The sequence below is a fragment of the Pelophylax lessonae genome (genome assembly GCF_965119305.1).
Source record: "Pelophylax lessonae genome assembly, chromosome: 2".
In the NCBI taxonomy this organism is placed as follows: Eukaryota; Metazoa; Chordata; class Amphibia; order Anura; family Ranidae; genus Pelophylax; species Pelophylax lessonae.
Genome location: NC_138769.1, coordinates 46,662,889 through 46,688,163, shown reverse-complemented (window position 1 = coordinate 46,688,163; position 25,275 = coordinate 46,662,889). Strand labels below are relative to the sequence as shown.

At 47.0% G+C, this 25,275-nt stretch overlaps 1 protein-coding gene across 1 annotated transcript in view; it reads left to right on the top strand.

The window, feature by feature from the left end:
* The window catches only part of LOC309545909 (bromodomain and WD repeat-containing protein 1-like), a 348,182-nt gene that overhangs the window by 148,608 nt on the left and 174,299 nt on the right, over positions 1-25,275 (top strand). Inside the window, exon 11 of the mRNA XM_082245330.1 lies at positions 12,458-12,558. Within this exon, the coding sequence (XP_082101456.1) occupies positions 12,458-12,558 (101 nt within the window). The remainder of the gene's footprint in view (positions 1-12,457; positions 12,559-25,275) is intronic.

Here is a 25,275-nt window from a genome sequence, read left to right as displayed (position 1 = left end):
TCTAGGCATGGAATGAGCAAGTTCGTGGCATATTGCAACATCTATCTTTTTCCGTCTTCAAGAACGACCTCTTTTAGAGGCTGGATGGAGAGTAATTCTTAACTTGTCTCTTCAAAATTCCCCATAGGTGTTCGATTGGGTTCAGATCAGTAAACATTCTTGGCTACTGAATCACTTTCACCCTGTTCTTCAGAAATGCAACAGTGGCCTTAGATGTGTGTTTTTGATCAGTGTCATGTTGGAAAAGTGCACAACGACCAACGGCACGGAGTGATGGTAGCATCATCTTTCAATAGAGCAGTACCTCTGTGAATTTGATACCATCAATAAAATGCAGCTCCCTCGACACCAACAGCACTCATGGAGCCCCACAGGAGGACACTGCCACCACCATATTTCACTGTAGGCACCATGCATTTTTCTTTGTATTCTCACCTTTGCAACGCCATACAGTTTTAAAGGCATCAGTTTCAAAAACATTTATGTTGATCTCATGACTCTAGAGTACAGAGTCCCAGTAGTCGTTTTCTTTTTCAGCATGGGCCCTGGCAATTTCTAGGTGTGCTTTTTTGTGCATGGGCTTTAGGAGAGGCTTTCGTCGTGGACGACACCCATGCATACCATTTGCCTGCAGTGTACACAGTATTCTATCACAGGAAACAATCACCCCAGTTTGGCTTTCTACTACTTTAGCTAACTGCAGTGAACTTGCATGGCGAGTTTCTTCAACCCGTCTCATCAGAAGACGCTCCTGTTGAGGTGTTCCCTTCCATGGACGGCCTGGACAGCTCTGTGAGATAGTTGCAGTTCCACCTTTTGTTGCATTTTTATCACTTTTGCTACAGTATTATGACTGATAGGTAAAGCTTTGCTGAACTTTCAGCCTTTCTTGTGTAAAGAAATTTCTCTATCATTGATTTATGGACGCAGTCTCTGATCCATATCAAAAGGGTTATGCTGCCCCCTACAAGAGTAGGACACTAGGCAGAAAAAAGTTCTGGCTATGCCTATGGGCATACCAGGGGGTATACCCTCTCTCTTCCTGCATAAAATGTCAGTTTTAATCTGCCTAGTCAGGAGTAAGGACCTAGTTCCCTGCTGGCATCTCTGGTCCTGGCAATGTTTTTTTCTAGATAATATTTTTTAGTTATCTTTTCTCCAGATTTTTTTCCCTGTGAGATCTACAAGAAACTATGCTAGATCTGGGCGACGGGCTGGATGTATAGATAACAGTGGTCACCCCAGCCGGCCAACGAGCATGCGCAGACCTTATCTCCGCGCTGGGTCAGCAACGAGGTAGTCCCACTGGAAAGGGGCTGGCCCCGCGAGTTAAACGTCTCACCAGGTTGCATACGAGTGGGTCTAGGCCCCAAGTTGCAGCATTCCTATTTGGCCGACAGCCCCCCCACTTCGGCGGAAAGGGGTTCTGTCAGGAGTCACCTGTTCTGGTAGGGTGAGTAAATGTTCCCTCCTCTACCCCTGGCGGATTTCAGGTGGACACGGGCCCCTACCTGGGGCGGTCGGACCCTCCCAATCCCGGGTTCCCCTCTGTCCTGTCACGCACCCCCCCACCTGTTGGCCCCCCCTCCACTACTGGGAAAATTGGGACGTGGGTGACTACTCTCGGGGGCCCATCTTCCAATCAATCCCGTTCAGGAGGCTGGGGGGTCCCCATGAGGGTCCTCAGTAGCTCCGCAGGCCGCCATTTTCTTGTAGCCCATGTGCTCTGCATGAAGCTGCGGCAATCTTGGTACACCAGGCGCCATTTTTTTTTCCGGAATATTTGTCTGATAGAGAATCACTGAATGGGAGTTCCTGAAGGCGTTTTTATGGGTGAATCCCCTCCCTATACCCTGAGTGCTATTCTTCTGATCTTTCTTTCTGGATCAAGATCGCTGCTGACACGTGCTTTGCAGACGTTCTGGGTCTCCTAGTGCATCTTGGTGTTGGGTAGTAAGTCTGGGGGGTCTCTTTCTGCTGGAGGGCTCAAGTGCGCGCTGCCTGACCACCGGGGGGCGCTGCAGTGCGGTGGGACATTTTTGAGACAAAACAAAACTTAAATTTTTTTGCTGACTGGTTTCCCTGGTGCAACATGGACCCTGCGGAACATCTGTCCCCACCTGACCCCCTATGGGAGGCTGCAGGGCCCTCCGGTTCCCAGCTGTCCATAGATGCAATATTGGCGGTCTTGGGTGGAAATGGCCTTTTAGGGGCGAGGTGCTAAAAAAACACCCTCCGCCTACCCCTGCCTCTTCTGATATTTCAGATTGTGAGTCTGACACAGCTACTGCAGACGCGGGTCTCCCTGCCGGCCAACTACCTCGCGCCCTGTCTCCGCTGATAGTGAGGAGGACATTTCTACCTCCAGTGCAACGCATGAAAAGGCGCTGGTGGACGTACTGGTTGTATCTGTACCCTAAAAATGGAGGCTGCGACTGCGGCGCAGATTACGTTTGGCACCCACAAGCCATTCAGAGCGGCAAAGGTTTTTCCCTTTCCTGCGTATTTTGCCAACATGCTCAAAAAAGAATGAGACTGACCTAAGCGTTGCCCTCCCCCTGGGGTGCCTAAGCGGATTGCTAAACGCTACCCCTTTGAGGAGTCCCTCATAAAGAAGTGGACTGTGCACCTACGGTGGACTCTCCAGTCTCGAGACTGAATAAAGCTACCATGATCCCAGTGGAGGATTCCCCGTCCTTAAGGATCCAGCGGATAGAACGGTGGAGTCTGTGGCCTGCAATATGTACTCCCTGGTGGGGTCTGCACTAAGACCAGTGTTTACAGTTTCCCTTGTGTCGCAAACTTTGACTGAATGGGCTAAGTTGCTGCGCCGTGACCTGGAGGGAAAACCAGTCCCTCCTGCCTTTGCGGAGCTGTTGGACCAGCTAGTGCAGGGGCTGCAATTTGTTTGCAATGCCACCCTGGATACTGCTCATGTATTGGGCCGACTGTTGGTTTTGGCAGTAGTCCTCCGGCGTATACTTTGGCTGAAGTGTTGGTCTGCGGATCAGACTTCAAAGAAGGCCTTGACAGATCTACCTTTTCAAGGAGATCGCCTGTTTGGGGCTACCCTGAATGACATTGTCAAAGGTCTCACAGGGGGTAAGAGTACCTCTCCCACAAGCTAACAAGGGTAAGGATCTGAGGGCTATCAATAAATGTAATGCATCGGTGGATCACCTTAAACAATTTGGCGGTTTGACTGAGGCTGTGTCCCCCCCTCAGACAGGACCTCCAGAAGGTCCGGGAACGCACCACCGCGGTGGAGGGACGGGTTAGCGATTTGGAAGATCAAATACCCCCCTTAATCGGGGCATCCCGGCAGACTGCAAGCCTGACTAGGGCATTGGAACAGAGGGCTGAAGATGTGGAAAACCGCCTCCGGCGGAACAATGTGAGGATTGTGGGCCTCCCCTGAGATGGCTGAGGGAAGGGACCCTACGGAATTCGTAAAAGCCTGGCTCAAGGAAACTTTTGGCAGGGATGCCTTCTACCATCTGTATGCTGTTGAAAGAGCCCACAGGGTTCCCCCCTGCAACCAGGTCGCCCACGGAGAACCAGGTTAGCTCGCCTACTCAACTATAAGGATAAGGAGACTATCCTGAGGCTGGCGAGGGAACGCCTCCACATTTAATACAATGGCGTGCGGGTCTCCTTTTTACCCAGACTTTTCTGCTGAGGTTCAGAGGAGCAGGGTGAAATTCTTTGCGGGCAAGCAGCGCCTGCAGAAACTTCAGGCCTCTTATACCATGCTATACCCAGCAAGGCTCTGCATTATTGCAGGTTGCCTACATCACTTTTTTGAGGACCCGGCAGAAGCTTCCTCCTGGATTGACCGAAATGAACACCTCTTGCGCCTGCCGCCGCGGTAGGGTGCCCTGGAGCCATACGCTGCGGGGGCCACCCTATTCTATCTCACTGTCATTGCACCAGAGACCTAATGGGATTACTATGCATCTTGAATGTTTTGGAGCTCAAAGAAATTGACCATACCGCGGAACTTTGGTTCACGTGAATACTACCATTTACCCCCTTTATTGCTGACGTTTTTCTGGCATTCGCCCAGCTGCTGATGAGACCTGTTGTCCTCGGCGTGGGAATGTTGGGCACTCTGGGGGGACCCCTTGAGTTGCTGGCTTTGATCCCGGCGGGAGTGGGCCCTGAACCTGTGAGATTTGCATAGTGGTTTGGGGCCCACACTGGCCGAAGTATCATTGCTCCTGTTTTCCCATTTGCAGAGGAGAGCCTCATTGGCCTCTGTGTTTTTGAGTCCGGACTGTGAAACCCACATCTGTTAAGCCTGCATCGCTGCTGATCGCCTTCTGTTCCTTTTATGGCTTTTTGCCATTGGCGTCATTGCGGATCATGCTACCTCCAACCACTGAGTCCCACTTTGTTTTGACACTACCACCCACCATGACTGCGGTGCCCATTGTGTCTTGGAAAGTTGGGGGACTAAGAGGCCCGCTTAAGAGAACAATTGTCTCTGCAGCCCTCCGCAAACACTTCCTGCCCATCTGTGCACTACAAGAAACCCATCTCGATGCCGAGTCAAGATCTTGCTTACGCTATATGCATGGGTGGGGTGGGAATATCATTCTATGCACACTTCCTACTCAAGGGGGGTAAGTGTGCAGGTTCATAGGTCCCTTGACTTCGGGGAGCATCATAGTCTAGTAGACAGTGAGGGAAGGTTTGTGTTTATCTACTGTAAACTGTATACTTTGCACTGCATACTAGCTTTTTTTTATATACCACCACCGTTCCACAGTGAAATTCTTGGAACGCTGGTGTTATAACTAAATGAAACATCCTGAAGTACCAGTCTATATTGTGGGGGACTTTAACTGTGTATTTGATACCAAACTGGATCGACATTCTGTGGTGGCGGGGGATGGATGCACTGGCCGGTCAGCCTTGGCACGTTTTGCTGAGGAAATGGGCTGGATTGGCGGTTGCGGCATCCAGGTGCCAAGGTCTTGTTTCTCTAAAACCCATATGTCGCTATCTCGCATTGACTTGGGTCTCTGTTCCTTATCCGCTCTTAGAGCGTCATTCGATACACTTGCATTCGATGTATCGCAGACATTCGATACAACCCCAGGGGCGTGTTGGACCACTCCCCCCTGGTAGTATGTCTGGGGGTGCGGCCCAGCGCCACCCTGCAGAGAGCTCCCTGGAAGTTGAATGCCTTCTGGTTACACCCGTTTCCTTCTCATGACCAGGTTAAAACTAAGATGAGGGAGTTCTGGGAGGTACACACTGAAGAGGGGGAGCGGGGACTCCAGTGGGAAGCTTTTAAAGCATACATGAGGGGCATCTTTATTACTGAAGTTCAGGCAATTAGGAGGAAAACGGCTGCTCAGGGGGTTCAGGCAGAGGCGTTGGTGGACGGCCTTGAGGCCACCTTTATTGCAGACCCTTCGGAGGCTAAAAAATTCAAGATGGAATCAGTTCGCAAGGTGGTGGCTTCCCTATAGCAAGGGGATTTCCTGGCCTCCATAGACATAAAAGATGCCTACCGTCATATCCCAATATTTGCAGGTCACCAACGGTTTCTCAGAGATACTCTCCCGACAGAAAAACTATCAGTTTGTGACGTTACCCTTTGGTCTCGCCTCTGATCCTCGGGTCTTCACAAAGGTGTTGGCTCCAGTCCTGGCGCTGTGGTGACTGGGTTACCTGGACAATCTGCTTCTCTGTGCGGAGTCTCCTTCGGTGCTGGTGACAAATTTGGAGATCACCATGAACTATGGAGGAGTTTGGATTGATTCCTTCCCTTCCATGAGACTGGACTATCTAGGCCTGACGTTGGACTCGTCCTCCACCAGGGTATTTCTTCCTAAGGAAAAACTCCAGACCGCGATTCTGCTGTTGCTGTCCAGCAATTGGCCGTCCCTTCGGATCTGTATGAGAGGTCTGGGACTGAAGGTGTCGTCCTGCGAGTCGGTCCACTTCGCTCAATTCCACACAAGGATCCTCCAGAAGGAAATCCTTCTCAAATGTAACAAGAATCCAACTTCCCTGGACAATCAGATCCAGCGGAGCCAGGTGGCCTGGGGGAGTCCCTGATTTGGTGGCTTCGGTCCCCGATGCTCAAGAAAGGGGAATCCTTCCTCCCTGTATATTGGGACAATTGTCACCACGGATGCCAGTCTGTCAGAATGGGGAGGGGTTCTCGGCAGGTTTTCTGCTCAAGGAGTCTGGTTTCTTGAAGAGTCCAGGTTACCGATGTTCTGGAGCTGAGAGCGATCAGGCTTTGCCTAGTCCACTAGACCGAGCACCTGCAGGGTTGTCCAGTGCGCATTTAATCAGACAATGCCACGACCGTGGCTTATGTCAATCACCAAGGGGGCACCAAATGTGTACTTTCAGCCTTGGAGGTGGCAGGCATTCTTTGATGGCCGGAGCGCTTTGTTCCAGCTCTCTGCTGTTCACATTCCAGGAGTGGAAAATTGGCAGGCGGATTACCTGTCAACAGGCCTTGGATGCAAGGGAATGGTCTTCCAGCAGTTGTGCCTTCATTGGGGCACTCCAGATGTAGATCTGTTTGCCTCTCGGATCAACAGGATAGTGCAGAGGTTTGTGGCCCGCTCCTGGGACCCTCTGGCGGATGCCGCAGACGTGCTGGTGGGTCAATATCAGCTGATATATGCCTTTCCTCCTCTCAAGTTGCTGTCAAGACTTCTTTGCATGGTCAAGGCGGAAGGGATTCCGGTCATTGTTCTGGCTCCGGACTGGCCTCGCCGAGCTTGGTATGCCTACCTGGTCAGGCTATTCGCGGATGCTCCTTGGAGACTTCCATCCAGTTCGCTTGCTTTGACAGCTTGGCTGTTGAAGGCCAGGTTCTGAAAGACAGGGGGTTGTCTGCTTCAGTGATCCCCACTTTGCTTAAAGCGAGGAAAGCGGCTTCCAGTAAGATCTGTCATCGTACGTGGAAAGAGTATATTGCTTGGTGTGAGTCTCTTGGGGCTCCCTTCGCTCTTTCCCGGTGGCTCTGATCCTGGCCTTCCTTCAACGGGGAGTTGATCAAAGGTTGACCTCCTATCAAGGCCATTAGCTACCCATTCCCTGGTGCATAACTGCATCCGGGGGGTGCGACACTTGGTCCCTCCTGTGCGACCTCCGGTGCCACCTTGGGACATTAATTTGGTGCTGTTGGTTCTCCAGAAAAGTATTCGGGAAATTCCCCTGCTTACCTTATCCCAGAAGGTGGCCTTCGTGGTGGCTATTACTTCTGCGCGCAGGGTGTCAGAACTGGCGGCATTGTCCTGTCATTCTCCCTATCTGGTGGTTCGCAGGGATAAAGTGGTACTTTGTCCGGATCCGTCCTTCCTTCCGAAGGTGGTTTACAGTTTTCATTTGAATCAGGATATCCTGTTACCCTCTTTGTGTCCTAAGCCAAAACATCCTAAGGAATTATCACTGCATGCTCTGGATTTGATTTGGGCAATCAGTGTACTTGGCGACTTTTCGCAAGTCTGATTCGCTCTTTGTACTCACAGATGGCCCTAAGAAGGGGCTGACTGCGTCTCCTGCGACTGTTTCTGGAGGGATCAGACAGACCATGGTGTAGGTTTATCCAATATGGTTTAGGTTCCTCCTTTCCCTGTTGAGGCGCATTCTACTCGGACGCTTAGTGCTTCCTGCGCTTTTCGCCTTCAGGCATCTGTGCTTCAGGTTTGCAAGGTGGCTACCTGGTCGTCTGTTCACACCTTCACAAAATTTTATAAGGTGAATGCGCTGCCATCTGCAGATGCCTCTTTTGGCTGCAAAGATTTGCAGGCTGCTGTTTAAGGGGGTTCTTAGTCTCCCTTCAGTGTGTTTTTAATGTTTTTTTCAGGTGGGCCTCATCTTGTAGTTCTGATGAGTCCTATGTTGCCTGGTTGGCTATGGTTGAGCCTTGGGGACTTAATTATTCTGCTGTTCTTACCCCTCATTTTATGGCACTGCTTTGGGACATCCCTACTGATATGAAGATCAGAGACTGCGTCCGTCAATGAACGATAGAAAAAAAAAAATGGAATTTTGTCTTAACGTAAAATCCTTTTCGCTGAAGCTCATTGATGGATGCAGTAACTTCCCCTCTATTTTGAGTTGGGTGTGTAGTATTTTCTCTGACACTGCTTTGATACAAAACGGACATCCTGTAGCAGAAAGAGAGAGGGTATACCCCCTGGGACTTCCCATAGGCATAGCCAGAACTTTTTTCCTGCCTAGTGTCCTACTCCTGTAGGGGGCAGCGTAACCCTACTGATATAAAGATCAGAGACTGCGTCCGTCAATTTATTCAGAGAAAAAGGATTTTACGGTAAGACAAAAATCCAAGTTTATAATCAACTGTCTGCTGGACACCTGTTAAATGAATGCTCACCTGTAGTTGAATTCTTGTTCATTAGGATGTCTAAAATTTTAGCTTTGCTCCTAAGATTTTCTTTGGGGTGTATTCAATTTTGCAACATGGTCTTGAATGACTTTAAATGAAATACTTTTTTGTGTGTGCAAATTAACAAATCTTGGTTGCAATCAATGGCCTGCATTTGTGGGAATATTTTGTAGTAGTGTCCCATAGAAAATGTTGTTTCTGAAAGGAAAGCAACGTTTCTGAAAGGAAAGCAGAGGTTTCTGACATTTTTGTTGGGGCATACTCATTTATGCTGAGCACTGTACCTACATGATGTACTTGCTGCTTTGATAAGCTAGCTACCAAGTCAACTTCTTGCAAAGTGTACCATTGCACCTGGAATACCTGCTTTGTGTGATCTGAGGTTAAAAAAAATCCTTCCTAGGAAGCACTCACTGGGATGCATCCAGCCCATTTTCTAGTCTGGGTCGACCAGCATCTGGCCTTGAGTACCATCAAGGGGCAAACCTCTGCACTGGCCATTCTGTCAGACTGTAGGCCTCCTGTTTTTTAATCAAGGCCTTTGTGCAGGGTGTTGTGAGCATTGCTTCCCAAGATTGTCCCTCCTGTGACACCATGTGGGGTCTGAACCTGGTTCTTATGGCCCTTCAGAAGCCACCTTTCTAACCAATTAGTGACATTTCCTTGTTTGACCTCAGTCACAAGGTGGCTTTTCCCATTGCTATCACCTATGCATGACAGATTTGAGTTGGTGGCCCTACTTTGTAAATAACCTTACTTGGTGTTACACAAGGATTAGGTTTTTCTGAGGCATATGACTTCTATTCTCCCCAAGGTGGTTTCTGCCTTCCTCGTTACCTATAACCATTTTCTTCCTTTCTGTTCTAAATCATCCCAAGGAAATTTCTCTTTACTACCTCGATGTGTTGCGCACTAAGAGTGCACTACATGTCTACAGCTTCCTTTCCGCTATCAGATTGCCTTTTTGTCCATCCTGAAGGTTCTAGATGGGGGGAGTCCTGTTTTATGCTCCATCATTACTATGTGGATTAGACAATTCATCTTTCAAGCCTATAGCTTAAAGCAGGAGTATTCAAACTTTGTAAACAAAGGGGGTCGAACAGCAACCAGTGAAAGTAGAAAATGCCCCAGCGTCGGTGGGAGTAAACAGTGCCCCAGCGTCGGTGTCTGTGGGAGGATTAGTTTTTTTTTCCAACAGTGGCGAGTCCCCACTGTCAGAATACTATGTCCTGGTCGGGGATTCCTGCGTCCACATTGCTTGTGCGGATTCAGGAATTTTTTATTTGGTCAGCCTGCTGGCTGGACTAAAAAAGCAAACTGATAGTGTGTACCCAGCTTTACAGCATTTCTGTTAAGGCAAGTGCACATGTTTATCAAACCCATATATTCTGGTAAAAATTAAAGCTAATTTTCTGCTTACACAAAATAAATAACGAGTTTTTGGTAAAATATAAACTATTTAAAATGGTGCATGCTTGTTAGTAGTTCATATGTGATCACCTTTAAAAGCCATTACAGGTTATCAGTTTAGAGAATGATGCCCCAATCATTTCTTGCTCTGTCTTTGTGTGAGGCAATACCGAATATGTAATACAGTAACTGTTTTCATCTGTAGGTGCACCTGATCCTATATTTATGTTGTATGTGTGTGCATACAGTTAAGTTCATATATGTTTGAACACAGGTACAATTGTCATATTTTTGGCTCTGTATGCCACCAGAATACAATTAAAACAAAACATTCCAGATTTATTTGAAGTGCAGACTTTTAGCTTTAATTCAAGAGGTTAAACATAAATATCAAGTATACATTTTAGGAACTGCAAGCATTTTTAATACACAGTCCCCCCATTTTCAGGGGCTCAAATGTAATTAAACAAATTTATATAATCATTAACAAAATGTTCATTTTTAATATTTTGTTGAGAATCCTTTACTGACAATGACTGCCTGAAGTCTGGAACCCATGGACTGGGTTTCCTCCTTTCTGATGCTTTGCCAGGCTCTAACTGCAGCTGTCTTCAGTTGTTCTTTGTGGGTATTTCTGCCTTTAGTTTTGCCTTCAGCAAGTGAAATGCATGCTCAACTGGTTTGAGATCAGGTGACTGACTCGACCGTTGCAGAATATTTCACTTCTTTTCCTTCCAAAGATCCAGGGTTTCTTTTGCAGTGTGTTTTGGATCATTGTCCATTGGTACTGTGAAGCGCCGTCCAACGGAATCTGGGCTGACAGTATATCTTTGAACACTGCAGAATGCATCTGGCTGCTTGAGTCACATCAATAAACCCCAATGACCCAGTGCCACTGGAAGCCATACATGCCCATGCCATCACACTGCCTCCACCATGTTTTACAGATGACGTGTTCTTTGGATCATGAGCTGTTCCAAACCTTCACCACACATTTTTCTTCCTGTCATTCTGGTACAGATTAATATTAGTTTCATACATCCAAAGAATGCTTTTCCAGAGCTGGTCTGGCTTTTTTATGTGTTTTTGGCAAGGTCTAATCTGGCTTTTCTATTCTTCAGGCTTATGAATGGCTTGCACCTTGCTATCGTGAAATCTTCTCTTAATTTTAAACTTTGACAATGATACGCCCCCCTCCTGGCGAGTATCCTTCACTTGTATGGATGTTGTGAATGGGTTTTTCTTTACCATAGAGAGGATCCTGCAATCATCCACCACTGTTGTCTTCTGTGGATGCCCGGGCCTTTTTTATGTTGCTGAGCTCACCAGTGTGTTCTTCTTTCCTCAGAATGTACCAAACTACGGATTTGGCCACTCCTAATGTTTCTGCTATTTCTCTCATGAGTTTGTTTAATTTTGGAAGCCTTACAATGGCCTGTTTCACTTGCATGGACAGCTTCTTTAAATGCATTATGTAGGTTCATAGCAGTAGATTCCAAATGCAAATATCACACTTAAAATCAACTCAAGACCTTTTACCTGCTTTATTGATAAAGAAATAAGAGTAGCCCACACCTGGCCATGAAACAGCTTTTGATTCAATTGTCCAATTACATTTGGTCCCTTGAAAATGAGGGTGGCTAATTCTTAAGAGCTTTAAATCCTAAACCCTCCCTCCAATTTGGATGTACATACCCTCAAATTAAACCTGAGTGTGTGCACTGTCAGGCCATATGCTTTATAAAACTATAGCTTGAATAGGTTTTGGTAAATATCTGCAAAAATTGTGCCTTTGTCCAAATATATACATTATACATGCATTACCTTAATTTAATTAAAAAAAGATACTTTATTGCTATACAATATATACATAGGAGGGTTATAGTTCTTATGTGATAGCATAAAAGAAATCACAGCTCCTCTTAGAGGAGAAATCAGAGGTTACACATGTATGGCCCTTTATATATCTGGATACTTCAGCAGTGAGATCTTCCTGGCATAATTCTTGACTGTTCTTGGCCACCTGGGAGTTTTGGGTGTTCCCACCTTTTGTGTTTTCCAACTCTTCCTGTTGCATTCTGCATAACAGTAAAAAAGAATGAAATCACAATAGGTATGGTGGGAATCTCTAATAGTGGCCCATTGTAGCTGTGCAGTCTCAAGCATGGGGATCTTGGTGATGAGGGAAGAAATTGTTTGTTTTTGTTAACTCTCCAGCATCTACAAAAAACTCAAATATCAATTTCAGGTAAACTGATCTTTCAAGGTAGAAAGCAGAGAGTCGAGACTAAACAATGGGCAGGAGAAGTTTTCTTTTTTGTATTTTATGCTAAGTCAGGCAGAAAAAAAGACTATTTATTTCAGGTACTTATATGGCGCTGTCAATTTACGCAGCGCTTTACATATACATTGAACATTCACATCAGTCCCTGCCCTCAAGGAGCGTACAATCTAAGGTCCCTAACTAACATTCATACATACATAGTAGGGTCAATTTTATACAGGATCCAATTAACCTACCAGCATGTTTTTGGAGACATGAGAATTGAGAACATATTAAGGTGCTTGCTTTATATGTTTTTTTTTTTTTTAATGGTCATTCTTCACTCCCTGTACTTGCACTGCATACGTTCTTTTGGCAAACAGTGTTTTGTATTCTAGGTGGAATGTTTATGGCTGTTGGTGGCAGTGACCATGCTATCAGAATATATTATTTTGGCAATGAAACACCAGAGAAATTGTCAGAACTGGAGGGCCACACAGTGAGTACTGGTTACATGTTATCAGTTTAAATGGAAATGTTAAATCCCCCCCCCCCCCAAAAAAAAAAAAAAAAAAAAAAAATGAATTTTGGGTTGCTTGCTCGGTTGCAACTGCTCCTGGACCTTTAAAGCAATCCTGAGGTTGCAAAAGGCAATTTTTTTTATGTTCCTGTCCACCGGCTGTTTCTCAGATCTTTGCCTTGTTCAAGGGATAGTGTCTCCAGCATAGTCTTCACGTGGAACTCCCTTCTGGGAGTTGTCCCTCAGTGTGCCCTCTGGTTCCTGTATTTCTGAAAAACACTAGTGATTTAGGGGCAGCAGATAGGACCTGAATGTGTTATGGGACACAAGGCTTCTCACACCTCTAGAAGCCTGTCTGATTTGAAGATTCTGCTGGAGGTCATAGCTCTTGAACAGAGTTAAGATTCCAGAGATGGGCAGTAGGATTTGTTGTTTTGGGGTTGGGTAAGGCTGCCCAGTGCAGCCCAGTTAATACTGTGTACTGTAGACAGGCCTTCCGAATTGATCTAGCCCAGAATATTTACAAAACTGTTGGCTGCCACAGGATAAAATGAGGCTGGACTGGGTGAAGGTAATACCTGTGCTCATGATTGAACATTGTTACAGAAAAGAATGTGTGTGAAAATACTTTTGTCCAATATTTAGTTATAGGAGAGGTTTCTGCTACTTGGTATGTATCTCTTCTGTTCTATAAACATCAGTGAAATGCATTTTATTTTGAGATTTATTTTACATTTAAAGGATAGCTTAAAAAGAAAAACACATTGGCTTCCTTTCAAGCAATACATTTGTGTTTCTCTTTCGTTCATTGACGGACCCAGCTCCATATCTTTTTGACTCTGGGGTTATGCTGCTCTCCATAGAAGTAGGACTAGGTGGAAACAAAACTTGACTACGCCCCCAGGGCTGTCCTAGGGGGTATACTTCCCACTTCTTGTTATAGGACTTCAGTTTTTTCTGCCTAGTCAGGAGTAAGGACCTGGTTCCCTGCTGGGATCTGCGATCCTGGCATTTTTTCCCTTTTTTAAATGACATTTTTTTCTTCCTTCATTATTTTCTGTTCCTGTGAGAACTACAATCAACTGCTGGACTGGGTGACGCACTGGATATCCTAGATCCATACGGTCTTCCCAGTCTAGCCAGCGAGCGTAACCCAACTATTAGCTTCACGCTAGTTTGGCCGCGACTTAACCCCACTGGAGGGGGGCTGGCTGGCGAGTGAAACACCTCGAGAGGACGCATAGCCCTGGTTACGATAATGGTCACGGCCAAAGTTGCAGCGTACCTCTGGCCCACAGAAACGCCATTCAAAGATGGCGCAATGAACGGTCAGGAGCGGTGCCCGCTCGGTTTGCCAGGTGTGGTGAGTTGTGTCCCCCCCCTCTCTGGAGAAATATTGGGGTGGACGCTTGCCCTTCCTCGGTTGGTAGGCCCCTCTTTTTGCCCTTCCTCCCCTCATGGTTTCTGCCCCCCTCCGCCTGCGGGGTTCTCCTGTACTGGTCGCCCCCCCTCGAGGTGCACGGGCTGTTGGTGTCTTGATGATGGGCTGGAGGGAGACTGGAAAATGCCACCAGCTACTCTTTTTTGATGTTCCTGAGGTGAGTGGCTGCGTGGGGGGTCCCTGTGAGGACCCCCCTGGTAGACTACAAGTACCTGTACGGGTCCTGGGTGCCACGCTGCGCCGCCATTTTGTTGTGGATGGCTGTCTACAGCCTCTGCGCCTGTGTTTGTGTAGTCAGTCAATGTGGCGGCTATTTTCTTGTAGCCTGTGGAGTGGTAATGTGGAGGTAGGCCTATAGTGGCAGTAACTGCATTTCCTCTTCCTTTTCTTATAGTAGCTTGGTGCTCTGTATCCAGCTCTGAATAGGTGGTGGTGAGTCCCTGCGGGTACACAGCTCCCTCTTCTGCTATAGCAGCGCTGCTGGTGCTCTGGATCTTGCAGTCCCACTGCAGTAGTGGTGTGAGGGGTGTTTTTTTGGAAAAAAAGCTGCAGGACCCTCTGCGGTCTGTCTGCCCTGGCGGTCAAGACGGCGGTCCTACAATCACTTGTATCGAAGGTCGATATGGCTTTTCAAAAGTGTTTTAGCAAGAAGCGCCCACCACCCTCACCTGTATCCTCTGCCTCTTTAGGGTCTGAGGTAGGGCTGCAACTAACGATTAATTTGTCTGTCGACTAATCTATTGATTATTTTTACGATTAGTCGACTAATCTAACGATTATTTAATTTTTTTGTTTTTTTGCTTAATTTAGTCTTTTTGATTAGCTAATTAATCCTGTAATTAATACAGACCCCTCAGTAAGCCCCCCTCCCACTACAGACCCCTCAGTAAGCCCCCCTCCCAGTACAGCCCCCCACAGTAAGCCCTCCCACCCAGTACAGACCACTTAGTAAGCCCCCCTCCCAGTACAGACCCCTCAGTAAGCCCTCCCATCTAGTACAGACCACTTACTAAGCCCCCCTCCCAGTACAGACCCCTCAGTAAGCCCTCCCACCTAGTACAGACCACTTACTAAACCCCCCTCCCAGTACAGACCCCTCAGTAAGCCCTCCCATCTAGTACAGACCACTTACTAAGCCCCCCCCCCTCCCAGTACAGACCCCTCAGTAAGCCCTCCCACCTAGTACAGACCACTTACTAAACCCCCCTCCCAGTACAGACCCCTCAGTAAGCCCTCCCACCCAGTACAGACCCCTTAGTAAGCCCCCCTCCCAGTGCAGACCCCTCAGTAAGCCCTCCCACCTAGTACAGTATGTACTGGGTGGGAGGGCTTACTGAGGGGTCTGCACTGGGAGGGGGGGCTTACTAAGGGGTCTGTACTGGGTGGGAGGGCTTACTGAGGGGTCTGTACTGGATTGGGGGCTTACTAAGTGGTCTGTACTGTACAGACCACTTAGTAAACCCCTCTTCCAGTACAGACCCCTCAGAAAGCCCTCCAACCTAGTACAGACCCCTTAGTAAGCCCCCCTCCCAGTGCAGACCCCTCAGTAAGCCCTCCCACCTAGTACAGTATGTACTGGGTGGGAGGGCTTACTGAGGGGTCTGCACTGGGAGGGGGGGGGCTTACTAAGGGGTCTGTACTAGGTGGGAGGGGGGCTTACTAAGGGGTCTGTACTAGGTGGGAGGGCTTACTGAGGGGTCTGTACTGTACAGACCACTTAGTAAGCCCCCCTCCCAGTACACTAGTACAGACCCCTCAGTAAGCCCTCCAACCTAGTACAGACCCCTTAGTAAGCCCCCCCTCCCAGTGCAGACCCCTCAGTAAGCCCTCCAACCTAGTACAGACCCCTTAGTAAGCCCCCCTTCCAGTGCAGACCCCCCAGTAAGCCCTCCCACCTAGTACAGGCCATTACAAAGCCGGTGTAGCGCCGCAAATGTGACATCTCTAAGTAGCTGGGGGAGGATGCGAATGTGTTGTGGCAGTACAGGGGTGCTGGAGACGGTCAGCACTCGCCTCTCGTCTCCGACGGAGCCCGGCGGGGGAATTTCACCCGGCCGGCAATGCTTCAAGCGGCGCGGGGGCGTGTGACGTCACACGTTGACGCGTCGACGCATTTTCCGCACGTCGACGATTTTTTGTAGTCGACGAGTCGTGACAGCCCTAGTCTGAGGTGGATTTGGCCACCACGGACGCGAGTCAATCCACTGGGTCTGCTTCCGCGAACCTGAGTGCTCTGACAATGAGGATGGTTCCTCTTCCACTACCACCGCGCATGAAAAGGTGCTTGTGGAGGCACTGATTGTATCAGTGCGGGAAACTTTAAAATTGGAGGACACAGGTGATGCTGCCTCAGTTGCACCGGTGCAATTTGGCACCTGTAGGCCAGCCAAGCTGACTAAGGTGTTCCCCTTTCCTGCTTATTTTGACAAGATTGTCGCTAGTCTGTTGGGATTCCCCAAAAACGCATGGCTGGAATACCGAAGCGTTTCGCCAGGAGATATCCTTTTGAGGAGTCTCTTTTGAAGAATTGACGGTTCCACCGGTGGGGGACTCTCAGGTTTCCAGATTAAATAAGGCCATGCTCCTTCCGGTGGAAGATTCCCTATCTTTCAAAGGACCCTGTGGACAAGAGAGCGGAGGCTCTGGTCCGATACCTTTTTAATGTGGCTGGTTCAATTTTGAGGCTGTTGTTGGCTATCACCTTGGTCTCCCAGACCTTAACGGAATGGGCAAAACTCTTAAGCCAGGATCTGGAGTTGGTCAACATCCTTCTGAGCTGGCAGGCCAGTTGATACAGGGGCTACAGTACATCTGTGATGCATCCTTGGATGCAGCCCCATTGGTTGGCATAATGTCTGTGACTGCGGTGACCCTCCGCCTTATGATTTGAAGTACTGGTCAGCTGACTTGGCTTCCAAAAAGGTGCTGACTGATCAAAGGTTTGAAGGAGACCGTTTGTTCAGTGCTTCTATAGAAGAGATCATTAAAGGTCTTACTGGAGGTAAGAGTACTAAAAGTCCACCTGTAACTTTTCGGGAGGTTCCAAAAAAACCCAGGGCTGGCAAGTTAAAAGCGGGTTCCACTGGTTCGCAGACAAGCCCTCCTTTGCCTGATGGGAAGCCTTCACCCGTATCTAGGGTGGGGGGACGTCTTAGCTTTTTTCTAAACCCGTGGACTTTGCTCATTCAAGACAAATGGGTCCATGAGTTGATTTGGTCCGGTTGCAAGATCGAGTTTGGGTCCTTACCTCCGGCAAGGTTCTTTCCTTCCAGCTTGCACCTGTCCCTGGTTCGGCGGCAGGGCCTTTATGGGGCGGTGCTGTATCTGCTGTCCCAGGGAGTAATTGTCCCGGTTCCAGGGTTGTAATATTTTCAGGGATTTAATTCAAATCTGTTTACTGTTCCCAGGAAAGAAGGATAGGTCTGTCCAACTTTGGATCTCAAGGCCCTGAATCGCTTTGTGCAGGTTCAGAAATTTTGAATGGAGTAATTTCGCACTGTGGTGGCATCCCTTCATCAAGGGGATTTTCTGGCCTTTTCCGCAATCAAAGACGCTTGTTTTCATATCCCTATATATGTAGGGCATCAGCGGTTTCTTCGTTTTGCCATAGGAGAGGAACATTATCAATTCATGGCGTTACCCTTTGGTCTCGCCTCAGCTCCTCGGGTGTTAACAAGTGTTGGCCCCAGTTTTAGCCTTGCTCAGGCAGAGGGAGATTGGGGTACCTGGGACGATCTCCTTCTGCGAGCAGAGTCTCCGTCTGCCTTAAGACAATCTGGACATCACTGTGCAAACTCTGCAAGAGTTTGGCTGGGTGCTGAATTTTCAGAAATCAGCTCTGACTCCGTCCAACTACCTGGGTGGTAAAAATGTGGTCGTTTTGGTGCTGCTTTGAGGGGGAGGAATCGTCCTGGGTGGGTCCCCTGAATGAGGCCCATTAGTTGCCTTTTGTTCTGGGACCCCTTTTTGGGGGTCCCGGAGACTATATGGCGCGCCATAGGGGCTGCCATTTTGCCATGGTTCATGACCTCTGTTCTCAGATTGTATGGGCAGCCATTTTCTAGGATTCCCCAATATAAACTGTATAGCGAACTTTTTCTTGTGGTCCGGGGGTGGGACTGGCATGCAGCACTTTTTTTTTTTTTTCTGTGTACAAGTCAGGGCTTCTTCCTCTTCCTGCACTTTGTGTCATTTTTGTTTTGGCTCTGATCGAGACTGCATGGGTTATCTGGGCTATGGGAATGTTTTGGGGGGTCTCCTGTAGGCTTCTCCTCTCCTGCTCTGCTATATTAATATATTGATCAGGGTTTGGGAGTCCGTAGCTATATCGGGGGGGACCGCATTTTTTGCAGTCTTAAAGGGACATTGCCAAAAATGTTTTCTTTTGCAAATGGAATCCCAGGATAAAATCTCTCCTGCATACCCCCTGGAAATGGCTGCGGGACCCTCTGGCTCACAGTTGCAGCCGGAGATTGCAGTTTTTCTGTAAAGCCTGATGTCAAAAGTGGAGTCTGTTTGTTCTGGTGCTGCTGCCTGCAAATGCCCCCCACCCTCACCTCCATCTGCAGGATCTTCGGGTTCTGACACAGGCATGGTCGCCACAGACCACCCTGAGGGGTCTGAATCTTTGCATTCTGACGGTATAGAGGTTCTGTCGTCCTCAGCTGTCACGCGGGAACGTGCTTTGGTGGAAAATATGATAGTTTCTGTAAAGGAAACTCTAAAAATGGCTGATGAGCCCATGGCATCAGATACGCAGGTGTCTTTTGGCTCTCGCAAATGTCGCAGATCGGGAAAAGTTTTCCCTTTTATCCTGACTTGTTTCACTCTATTGTGGATGAACAATGGCGACGCATCAAGCACATGTTGCTGGTACCTAAGCATTTTACATGCCTCTATCCCTTTGTGGAGGTGGTGGCCAACAACTGCACTGTCCCACCAAAAGTGGATTCCCCGGTGGCCAGGTTGAATAAAGAGACTCTGGTGCCGGTGGAAGAGTCGCCAACCTTTTCAGATCCCTTGGATAGACTGGTGGAATCCTTATCCCATCCTGTCCATATGTTAACACGTCACATGTTAAAATCTAACTTTGTGAACGTTCTCGTAGCGCAGACTGCTTCTGAATGGGGAAGTTACTGAAGAGTAACTTGGAAATGACACAGCTTTCCCCTGTGATTCTGGAGCTGTTGGACCAGTTAGTCCAGGCCCTGGTGTTCAGGTGTACTACGTCCCTGGACTTGGCCTTATTGGTAGCCAGGATGTCAGCAGTGGGGGTTGCCATTAGGCGCATGATCTGGCTAAAATGCTGGTTCGGCTGACCAGGCTTCTAAGAAAGCTATTGCTGATCTTCCTTTTACAGGGGAAAAGTTATTTGGAGCCTCTCTGGATTCGTTTTTCAAGGGTGTCACGGGGGGGGGGGGGGGGTAAGAGCACTAATCTGCCCCAATCGTCTAAAGGCAAGGTGCCCCAAGCGGGGGGCCTTCCTTTACTGCTCATAAACGTCTTTTTCGTGCCTCAAGAAAAGATAAACCGTTGAGATCATCTGGAGGGCCCAAGAAGCCATTGTTCGGTAAGGCCCAAGGCGGCAAACCTGGACCCGCAGACAAGCCCTCGTCTGCATGAAGGGGCGCCCTCACCCTAATCTGGGGTGGGGGGACGTCTTTGATTCTTTCAGGAACCCTGTACTTCCTTGATTCAGGACGAATGAGTTTACGAATTGATCCGTTCTGGATACAAAATCGCATTACAGTCTTGTCCTCGGGACCGGTTCTTCTCGTCCAATCTTCACTTGTCCCCGGCCAGGTTAAGGGACCTGCGCGGGGCGGTACACGACTTGCTTTGTGCTAGTTCCGGCTCCAGAACGTTTTCAAGGATTTTATTCCAATCTATTCATCATGCCCAGAAAAATGGCAAGGTGCATCCTATCCTAGATCTCAAGGCCCTGAACCGTAGGTTTTGGATGGAGTCCATCTGCACGGTAATGGCGTTTTTGCATCAGGGGGATTTCTTGGCTTCCATAGATAGAACGCAAATCTACACATCCCTAACTACACTGGACACCAGCGGTTTCTCCGCTTTGCGGTAGCAGAGCAGCATTATCAATTTGTGGCGTTACCCTTTGGTCCCCCCTGCGCTCCCAGGGTGTTTACCAAGGTTCTGGCTCCGGTGCTAGCATTGTTGTGTTAGAGGGGAATGCGGTATTGGGGTACCAGGGCGATCTTCTATTGAGAGCGGACTCTCATTCGGTCCTGTTGGGGAACCTGGAGGTCACTGTCAGAACTCTACAGGAGTTTGGTTGGAACATCAATTTCAAAAAGTCCGCGTTGACTCCTGAGACTGGAGTACCTAGGCTTGATTCTGGATTCAGCCTTGGCGAGAGTTTTTCTTCCCCCGGACAAGCTACACAAGTTGGACGATTCAGTCGTTGTTGGACAACAAGCTGTCCTCCCTCAGAGTTTGCATGCAAGCTTTGGGCCTGATGGTTTCAACCTTTGAAGCGGTTCCGTTTGCTCAGTTCCATACAAGACCTTTGCAGCGGGAGATTTTGGTAAAGTGGAACAAGGATCCAAATTCCTTGGGTTCTGTGATTCGGTTGAGCCACAACACAAAATCTACTCTGTTGTGGTGGATTCAGTCTCCTGCACTGTGCCAGGGCAAGTCCTTCCTGCCGTTGTTTTGGACGGTGACAACCACAGATGCCAGCTTTTCGGGCTGGAGCAGGGTGCTGGGGAAGCTCTGTGCCTAGGGTACCCGGATGGTGGAAGAATCAAAACTTCCGATCAATGTTTTTGAACTCGGAGCGATCAAACTTTGTCTGAATCATTGGATGACTCGTCTACACGATTGTCCGTTTCGGGTTCAATCAGATAACGCCATGGCGGTGCCCTACATCAATCACCAGGGGGGCACCAGGAGTGTCCTGGCGGCCAGGGAGATGGCCTGAGATTCTGACTTGGGCAGAAAGCTTTGTTCCAGCCCTCTCTGCGTTACACATTCCAGGTGTGGAGAACTGGCAGGCGGATTACCTGAGTCGTCAGGTGTTGGACCAAGGGGAGTGGTCCCTACACCCGTAGGTGTTTCACCTACTGTGTGTTCGGTGGGGGACCCCCTAGGGTGGGCCTGTTTGCCTCTTGCCTCAACATGAAGGCGCAAAGATTCGTAGCTAGGTCTCAAGATCCTCTGGCCGACGCCACAGATTCACTGGTGGCTCCTTGGGATCGGTATCGGCTGATTTATGCCTTTCCCCCGTTGAAACTTCTGCCACGACTGCTGTGCAGGATAGACGTGGAAAACATTCTGGTCGTTCTGGTGGCTCCAGACTGGCCTAGTCGGTCTTGGTACGCACACCTGATAAGGCTGGTTGCCGATACCCCTTGCAGACTTCCTCTCAGGGAAGATCTGTTGTCTCAAGGTCCGATCTTCCATTCTGCTTTACAGTCACTGGCTTTAACGACATGGCCGTTGAAAGTCAGGCGTTGAGAGATGGGGGTCTTTCCGACTCTGTAATTCCCACTTCTTCTGAAGGCTAGGAAGTTGACTTCCAGGAAAATCTATCATCCACATGGAAATTGTACATTTAATGGTGTGAATAGCTGAAAGTTCACCCTAGTTTGTTTTCTATTACCGGGGTGTTGGCCTCTCTACAGAAAGCAGTTGAACAGCGGTTGGCTTTGGGTACTATCAAAGGCCAGGTTCGGCTTTGGCTATATATTTTCAATGCCTGTTAGCCACAAATGTCCTCATCCGGACATTCATCCAGGGTGTACATCATTTGGTGCCTCCGTGGCGATCTCTGCTACTGCCTTGGGATCTCAATCTGGTGCTGTCCATTCTTCAAAAGCCTCCTTTTGAGCAAATTCGGGAGATTTCGCTGCTTTCCTTGTCTCAGAAGGTTGCCTTCTTGGTGGCAATCCCTTCTGCCCGCAGAGTATCTGAATTGGCGGCATTGTCTTGCCGCTCACCTTATCTGGGGGTACTCAGAGATAAGAGATAAGGTGGTACTTCAACCTCATCAGTTGTTCCTTCCTAAGGTGGTTTCTGATTTTAATTTGAATGAAGACATTGTACTGCTTTCCCTTTTGTCCTAAACCTCAGCATCCCAAGGAGTATGCCTTACACTCTTTGGATGTGGTTTGGGCGATCAGGGTTTATTCAGAAACCACTGATTCTTTCAGAAAATCAGACGCTCTTTTTGTCCTTACAGACGGATGGACCTTGTAAGGGACTGGCTGTGTCTGCTGTGACCATTTCCAGATGGATCAGACAGACAGTAGTTTAGGCCTATTCACTGAAGTGTCACAAAATATAAAAAGTGTAAATACCACGCTAACCACAGCGAAAGCTGCCAGCACTATCAACCGACAAAAAAAATTGTTGAAAATAATAAAAAACAAAAAGTACAGCACTATTAAAGAATGAACCAAAAACTGTTCATATATCAAGTTCATAACAGTAAAAGTTATATACTTCAAGTGAATAAATATAATGACTCCCCTATATAAAGATAAATAAATATAGTCCATACGTTCAAATGTCCCATCAAATTAATCCATGAGTGAAATGAATTAATATTAAACCGTGAGAAATTGTATATATATATTTATATATCTAAAGTCCAAATGAGAAGAAAAAACTGTAGATATCTTGTTCTCCATTGTGGTAGTAAATAGATATGCTTATCAGAGCAAGTGGACTTACACTACCATAAGGCAAGCAAGTCACTTAGGCTACAGGGTTAGTATCGGGTGTCTTTGAAGAAGTCATCAGGCGCTGTTTTCTGAATGTGTAATCCTCCACATGGGGCAGAGGAGAGGAACTCCCCGTCCAAACCGGATTGTAGTGAGTGACACAAAAAGAAACAAAATATATATATATAGTGTGATACCGCTACAATAAAGTATCACATAAAATGTGCACATTTATCACCCACAAATTGTGAATGATGGGATATGGAATATTCACAAAGGTGCACTGCCAGAGTGAAATATAGTGACCAAACAAGCCCGTCACCAGGTATAGAGGTTAAATATACATTTACCAGAAAACGGAATAAAAACAACCAAAACAATAATTATCCTGAGGAGATGCTAGAATCCACCAGTAATGTATGAATCCCATCACCATAAAGAAAATCCTGACATAATATACGCTTACCAGATAGCGTGGGCCTATAATACTATACAGCATCTAGGCTAAGCAGGTATTATATAAATATCCATACAGGCTGAGCAGGTTTTATATGAATATCCTCCACATGTAAAAGGATAGGATCCATAAAAGGGGTGATCAACTAGATAGAGTGGTGTGCCATCACCATGTGAAGTGTAGTCTTAAACACTCTTACCAAAAAGTGTGGACCCGTAATACTATATAGTAGACAGGTCATCAGAGCATAACAGGGAAAATGTATATGGATTCCTCTTTAACCAGCTGTTCACAGGAGAAATATTGAAAAGAAATATTGAATATTCAGAGCTCTGGTTGCTAAGCTTGTAACCTCTTTAAACATCAAGAGCCTCTTACTTTTGGACTTCAGTCGTCCACGGGGTCCATATATTGGAGCGTGGGGCCCCCCATCTCTTTGGGACTAAGTCGCTGGAATATCATGTTCTATTATTGAACCATGATGACTCGTTTGGTGGATGGCTGATGATCTCCGCAAACAGTGTATATTGTACAGTGACAGAGTGCATGTCATTGAATGCGGAGTTCATCTTTCCACATCCACTTGTACCTGCGAGATCTTCAATATTTCTCCTGTGAACAGCTGGTTAAAGAGGAATCCATATACATCTTTCCTGTTATGCTCTGATGACCTGTCTACTATATATTATTATGGGTCCACAATTTTCGGTAAGTGTTTAAGACTAAACTTCACAGGGTGATGGCACACCACTCTATCTAGTTGATCACCCCTTTTATGGATCCTATCCTTTTACGTGTGGAGGATATTCATATAAAACCTGCTCAGCATGTATGGATATTTATATAATGCCTGCATAGCCTATATACTGTATAGTATTATAGGCCCACGCTATCTGGTAAGCGTATATTATATCAGGATTTTCTTTATGGTGACGGGATTCATACATTACTGGTGGATTCTAGCATCTCCTCAGGATAATTATTCTTTTGGTTGTTTTTATTCCGTTTTCTGGTAAATGCATTTTTAACCTCTATACATGGTGACTGGCTTGTTTGGTCACTATATTTCACTCTGGTCAGTGCACCTTTGTGAATATTCCATATCCCATCATTCACAATTTGTGGGTGATTAAATGTGCATGTTTTATGTGATACTTTATTGTAGCAGTATCACACACTATATATATATATATATATATATATATATATATATATATATATATATATATATATATATATATATATATATATATATATATATATATATATATATATATAGTTTCTTTTTGTGTCACTCACTACAATCCGGTTTGGATGGGGAGTTCCTCTCCTCTGCCCCTTGTGGAGGATTACACATTCAGGAAACCGCACCTGATGACATCTTCTTCAAAGACACCTGATACTAACCCTGTAGCCTAAGTGACTTGCTTGCTTTATGGTAGTGTAATTCCACTTGCTCTGGTAAGCATATCTATTTACTACCACAACGGAGAACAAGATAACTACATTTTTTTCTTCTCATTTGGACTTTAGATATATAAATTTATATATAATTTCTCACGGTTTAATATTTCACTCATGGATTAATTTGATGGGACATTTCAACGTATGGACTATATTTATTTATCTTTATATAGGGGAGTCATTATATTTATTCACTTGAAGTATATAACTCTTACTGTTATACACTTGATATATGAACAGTTTTTGGTTCATTCTTTAATAGCGCTGCACTTTTTATTTTTTATTCTATTCACTGAAGGGTCAGGTTCCTCCTTTCCCAGTGAAGGCGCATTATACTAGAGCACTGAGTGCCTCTTGGGCTTTTCGCCATCAGGTGTCGGTGCTACAAGTTTGCAAGGTGGCAATTTGGTCGTCAGAGCATATGTTCATTAAAATTCTACAAGGTAGATGTGTTGACATCAGCGGATGCCTCTTTTAGCCACAAGGTTTTGCAGGCTGCAGTTTAAGAGCAAACTCCTTTTTTTGTTTTCTCTTTGAGGGTTCCTTTTTTCCTGGGGAGCTCCAGTTGTTCCTGGTTGAGCTCTGTTTTACCTGGTTGGCTATGTTGGGCCATTGAGACATTCAGGTTTTTTTGCTCCTGTCTTGTT